Source organism: Lolium rigidum, chromosome 3 (assembly GCF_022539505.1).
Source record: "Lolium rigidum isolate FL_2022 chromosome 3, APGP_CSIRO_Lrig_0.1, whole genome shotgun sequence".
Classification (NCBI taxonomy): domain Eukaryota; kingdom Viridiplantae; phylum Streptophyta; class Magnoliopsida; order Poales; family Poaceae; genus Lolium; species Lolium rigidum.
This window is the reverse complement of record NC_061510.1, coordinates 8,684,284-8,690,921: the sequence shown is the minus strand read 5'-3', so window position 1 is coordinate 8,690,921 and position 6,638 is coordinate 8,684,284. Positions and strand designations below refer to the sequence as shown.

The window sequence follows — 6,638 nt, the reverse complement described above, 5'->3', positions numbered from 1 at the left end:
CCAAGGGGGAGAGACGGATAAAGAGACAGATGCCTTGGATGAGCGCGCCTGTTGTCTTTGGCAAAACGAAATGCGATTACGTGTACCCAAGTGAAGTGCCAGCAGTGCAAGTACACGCGTGGCTTGGCGGGGCGAACTCTCCTGTACAATACCTGCAGCGTACGTTTTGCAACGCTAGAGTACACTAGCGTGTACTGTACAGATAGAATGTTATAGTAGCTAGCTGTAAGGTGTGCTCGTGACCATCCGGCTGGATTGTGAGCCGAGTCGCTCCATCCGCATGTGAACCAATTGGCCACTGCCGGCAATCACATTCACAATCACGGCCCGTCGTCGTCCACTACCCAAGCCATCTTCTCCGTCCGTCGGCCACCAATCATGCCATGCATCACGAGCGCTCCGATTCCATCCCACCCCGGCCCGGCCGGCACTATAAATACCGGCCACTGCCCACCGCCCTCCGGCACATCATCGGGACTTCAATTCAGCCACCCAGCTAGCGAGCCATGGCATCCTCCTCTTCTTCCTCCGTTGCCGTCGCTGCTGCTCTGCTCCTCTGCATCCTCGCCGCCCACGGCCCTGGCTGCTCCGCCAAGCACAGCAGCAAGAGCCACCACTCTCCCCCGCACGCCCACGCGCCGCCGCACGCTCCTCATCCCACGCCTTCCCCGGTCACCGAACCGCCGCCCTACGTCCAGCCCCCTCCTCTTTCTCCACCGGCCACCAGCCCACCGCCATGCGCGCCGACCCCTCCTGCTCCGGTCGTCACCAACCCACCGCCCTACGTGGCCCCTACTCCTCCGTCCCCGGCAGCCAATTCTAGCGCCAATGGCACCAATGCCGACGCCGGCTGGCTCGACGCCAGGGCGACATGGTACGGAGCGCCCACCGGTGCCGGGCCCGACGACGACGGCGGCGCCTGCGGGTTCAAGAACGTCAGCCTACCGCCTTTCTCCGCCATGACCTCCTGCGGAAACGAGCCGCTTTTCAAGGACGGCAAGGGCTGCGGCTCATGCTACCAGGTACGTACTCCATTATTCAACCATTGCACTACGTTCCAACTTTCCAATTAGCAGCACTAATTCATGTCCGTTACTAGTCACGAGCAGCATGCATGCAGATCGAGCTGTACATCCATGTCGTTTCCTCGTCAGCCTGTAATAATTCGTCTAACTGATCTTGGATCATTCTGACAATGGAAAAAATATATAATGCAGATCCGGTGCGTGGCCCAGAACCACCCGGCCTGCTCTGGCGTGCCGGAGACGGTGATCATCACGGACATGAACTACTACCCGGTCTCCCGCTACCACTTCGACCTCAGCGGCACCGCCTTCGGCGCCATGGCGGTGCCGGGCCGGAACGACCAGCTCCGCCACGCCGGCATCATCGACATGCAGTTCAAGAGGTAGTACCACAGATCCACAACACCTACCTATGATCGATCAAACAACAAACCCACAACACCTACCTGTATTCCCCGTCGCCGTCATCCTATCCCTACCATATCCGCCAGACTTGCACTACCGACCATACGCATGCGTGACTTCGATCCATCGCTATAGCTGCGTCTCCACCGTCCGTTGCTTACCCTGCAACGCCCGGCCGCTTCTGCATGCGGGAGATACAGAACAAAAGCTAGATGGGGAAATATAACCGCCATCACTGCCATTGTTTTTGCCTTGTCATCGCGCCATGCCATGCCAACCGACTTTCTTAACGACGGCGACGACAAGGATCGGGTTAAAACGGAACAGCATGCCCCCACAAAAGATTCTAGTACTAGCTAGCGCATGCGACGTGTCATTTTCTATCTCAATTAGCACAAGGCAACAAACGGGCATCAGCGTCGGCATTTATATCGGTAGCTTTTGATGTTCTTGGTCGCTAGTAGTATCTGGCGCGCCGCTCGTGACACCGAGAAACTTAGCATATTGCCACACACAGGAGATTACCTGTTATCCATGGCGATCGAGCTGTGTTTCCGACACGACACGTCATGCACACTCACTGACATAGTACATTGCTGAATGAATGTGCAGGGTGCCGTGCCAGTACCCTGGCCTCACGGTGACGTTCCACGTCCAGCACGGGTCGAACCCGTACTACCTGGCCATCCTGGTGGAGTACGAGAATGGCGACGGCGACGTGGACCAGGTGGACATCATGGAGTCACGGCCGGACCCCTCCGCCGGAACCGAGGACGGGATGGCGCCGACGGGGGAGTGGGTGCCTATGAAGCAGTCGTGGGGTTCCATCTGGCGGATGGACACCCGACGGCCCTTGCAGGGCCCCTTCTCGCTGCGCATCACCAATGAGTCCGGCAAGACGCTCGTCGCCGACCAAGTTATCCCCGCCGACTGGGCACCCAACGAGATTTACAGCTCCATCATCCAGTTTGACTGATTGATTAATTAGATGATTGTGATGACCATATATACATCCAGATTATAATGTTTGTGAGGATGATGCGTGTGGGCTTGTGTGTGTACCGGCTCTGTGAGACGTCGCTTGTGACGTCCGGTGCGTGTCGTCGTCGGTCCATCGTGTACTTGTATCTTGTGGTTATATATGTCTTCGTATCCATATCTATATACTAGTATGGAAATCATTATGGCTAAAGGTGCCTACGAAATTGATCAGCGACATTTCAGCCAGGGCCTATATAGAGGTGCCAGTGGTTCCCATCAGATAAGAGGCCTGTTAGTAATGAATATCTACACTGACGGGGTTTGGTCGTGCCTAAGTTTTCGGCAATCTTTGACGGGTATCTTACGCCTATATATGTATTTTTGTATGTATCTAAACAAGCTCATGTAGCTTACCTCTGTCCACGAGTATGATGTACATATCCCCGCTCTACCACCCACTTGTCTTCCCACTTGTCTTTATAGCTACCTTACTCTAGCTCTCTATTCATTAAAAATGATAATTCTAGTTTTTGTTGCCAGTTAGCTACAGTATTTCTTAATTATCCAACTTTAACACATATGATGTTAAATTGACACATTATGAAACTAAATTCGAAGAAAAATGTAGTGATACTAATATAGCCTCATAAATGAGATTATATTTTTCTACTATAAAATTGTGTTTTTATTTAATACAAAAGCTAAATGTACACTTATTCGTGGAGGGAGTAATTAATACTACTACCCCCGTCCTGATTCATAGGGCTTACATGTATTTCTAGATCATAAACTTTATCAACATAATATAAAATATATATTATAAAATATATATCATTAGAAAACTTAGATGTTCTAATGATATAATTTTAATATTATATAATTGATATTATGTTGGTCAAATTGGTAACCTAGGGATACGCGCAAGTCCTGTGTACTGGGATGGAGGGAGTACAAGTTGTTCAAATTAGTAGAATGTTCTTTGAATATTAACTTTGATGTGTGCCAACATTCTACATTCCTGGGACACGGAGAGAATCAAGGTGCATGCTGGTAGATTGCTCTCGGTCACGGCCACATATGGAACAAAATTTCTCGGGGCGCCCGTGCCTGGCTGCAGCGACGCTTTGGTTTTTAGCGTTGGTGTGCTCCGCTGGAAGGATGCGATCTATCCATCTTTGCGATCCGGCCATGCCACTACGTGTGCTCACGGGCGTTTGGCCTTTCTAACCTCCCACCGCTCAACTGTTTCAGGCTAGCTAGCATGCATGATCTGTACTAGTACTACGTACTACGTGGTACAAAGTGCTTGCTAATTAAATGGGTATTCCTCTTGTTGAATATAAATATAGTGCCTAGTCTCCTTCCATCAGATCGGTCTTTTGGTTAAACTGGCTAGCGCATCAATCCTATATGGTATCTGAGCCAAGAGGTCTGGAGTTCAAGACCCTGCTCGCGCAGTATAAAAAAACAAAAAAAGATTCTGCGGACCGTGGACCGAACCCACAGTAAGGACTAATTCTAGGGCAACGTTCCTTTTGCACGAGGAAAATGTTTGGAGGACGTTGGAATAACATAACCATAATTTATTTTGTTGTTTGAAAATGATAAACTCTAGACTTAAGCTAAGTTCTAACAACAATCAGATCCAGTGAGTCAGCGATTATAGCTTCTTTTAGTTCCAGCCGGTAGCTAAGCTTGCCTTCAGACGTCCCGAGCCGGAGATAACTTGTCTCTCTGCTCTCTTCCTATATTTCGTTTTTTTTCAACATTTCAGTCTTCTGATTAAATTATGAAAAAATAAAATAATTTTCCTTGTCCGAACTAATCTGGGAAATTTTGAGCTCATTTAGACAAGCCATCAGAATGTTTGAGCAACTTATGCGAATTTTATATTTTTAATTAACTTATTTCAAATATGAAAAATTGTAGTAAATAATATTTCATTTTACCCAATTAATAATGAAAATTTTGAGGTCATTTAGATAAGCTATTTTGTAGGTAAATCTAATGATTATATCTTTTTTTAATTCTCTTTTTTTTTCCTTCACACTTCTATTGTAAGTGTGCACAAAACTGAACCAGAACAAAAATAAGTACTCCCTCCGTCTCAGTTTACTAGTCTTTCATGTATCCCTAGGTCACCAATTAACCTATATAATTTAAATTATATAATGCAAAATTATACCATTAGAAAATAGAACATCTAAACTTTATTATGATCTATTTTTTATAACATATAACTAATGCTAACTTGTTCAAATTTGCGACCTAGGGGTACGCGCACGCCTAATAAACGATGATAGAGGGAGTACTTATTTGGATAAATAATTAATGAAAGATTATCGAAAAATCAACCAGGTTTGTAACTTAGAGGATATAATTAATTATATATAGGCGTGTATGGTTGGGTAGTGCCTTATTCGAAAGAAGTCGTGCCCTATAAATTTGTGGAAAAGCTACTGTGGGCTATGTGATGTGAGAATACCTTGAATCCATTTGGCAATTAGGTATCTCAACTATGGGTTGTTTTTGGTATCTCAACTATGGATTTAAGGATAAATGTATATTGGTTTTCTACTTGTGGGTGTGGTAGGTTTGCTGTTTGGTTCGGCTTATTGCTTATAAGCAAGAAAAACCACAACAAAAGCCAACCTAAATGCAGACTAAAGACACGCAAAAAAGATCAGGGTGTGCAAATTCGCTACATACAAGCAATGTATACATCAGTAAATTGTAATAAAGTATAATGAGTCTATTTTTCGATAAAGGGTGCTTTATTATTTAAAAAGTTTAAGCATTCACCCGGTCTATGCATAGCTACGATGCACACAGCCGTCTAAACCCATAGCTCTCAAAAAGTGCATTACATAAAACGAACATTAAAAGCCCAAAAGTTAGCTAGGCGGAAGGAGCCGCAATCCTGTGATTATGCAGTCACTCATGTTGAGAAATAAATGCTTTCACCCTATACCCCAACCGAAGTATAACGTGTCTATAAAGTAGCCAGTTGGGTTCAATCGTATACATTGCCGGTGCAGAGACAATAACAGTACACAGATTTCGTTTTCGAAAAAGATCTTAAACGTCGGCTTCCTGCTACTTGGCGAGTTGGATTGTGCACTAACTTAGCGGCGAGCTGCCTTTTGCAGATTGGCGGCTCTCAGACAATGCACTGCCTAAAGTTATCGTGTATTTGCGGCTAGTTAGTGCACATTCCTACTACTACCATGCATGCATCAGTCTTTATCTCAGAATTGTGCCGCACGATGCACGTACATGAGTATGTCCTTTCAATAGCTTAACTTTCTTATCATGCACTACCCCACGCCCCCCACTATCTAGCGGTCATATACAACGGTACGCAAGTTGTTTAGCTGAAAAGAAGATAATTCTACACAAAGTCAAAACCTTTAGATATTGTTAGTTGAGGCAACAACTTCAAACATCAGACCACCTATACGTTCCTACCACTCTGGGAACTAATGCCCTGCGTGCACGGATGCTCGCCCACTTATTTTTTATATAAGACAGAGACAGAGAGAGAGAGTACATAAGGTAGTGCCGGAAATTCAATTCGGCTCCCGGGTGCGTATGCTCCCTCTACCAACAAAACATATTTCGAAGTGTGGAAAAGTTTTGACAAAAAATTCTACATGTACATCTCCATAATATATGTGTATGCGTCAAGTTTCACGAAAAAATAATATTTTTTGTGGCCTATGTAAAAAAGAGAAAACTTATCTTGTGAAAAGCATTGTTTTCAGCACTGAATTTTGTCTTTTTTACACACGTCACATGATAAGTTCATTTTTTATGAAACGACTTTGTGAGCGTGTAGCACGTGAAGATGTACGTGCGGATTTTTTGTTTCAATTTTTTGAAATTTAAAATACATGTAACATGTATTTCAAAATATAGGGAGCATATGCTCCCATGTTCCAAAACACCACTCCCAGGTAGTGCTGAATATGTTAATTGCTAATCAGACGCTAACTCGAGAATCAGTTGCTTACTAGATTAGGCTAAAACCATGCATGATTATTGCTTCCTCGGTTTTAATTTAGTCGTTCCAACTTTTTCTGAAATGAGACAATCAACATCAAATCTGACTAGAACTTGGACACCTAATTTTGAAAAAAGTGAGTGTAGTATAGTACTCCCTCTGTTTCAAATTAGTTACCCAAATAATTTAGAATGAAGTAAGTGCTAACTCTAGTTAGCGCCTGC

General features: G+C 45.0%; 1 protein-coding gene across 1 annotated transcript; it reads left to right on the top strand.

The window, feature by feature from the left end:
- Window positions 1–373: 373 nt before the first annotated feature.
- On the top strand, window positions 374–2,436 carry LOC124694367 (expansin-B7-like). The gene is made up of 3 exons (XM_047227361.1): window positions 374–1,022; window positions 1,218–1,408; window positions 2,043–2,436. The coding sequence occupies exons 1-3, from the start codon at window positions 507–509 to the stop codon at window positions 2,404–2,406; spliced, it is 1,071 nt and encodes a 356-aa protein (XP_047083317.1). The 5' UTR covers window positions 374–506; the 3' UTR covers window positions 2,407–2,436.
- The last annotated feature ends 4,202 nt before the right edge of the window (window positions 2,437–6,638 follow it).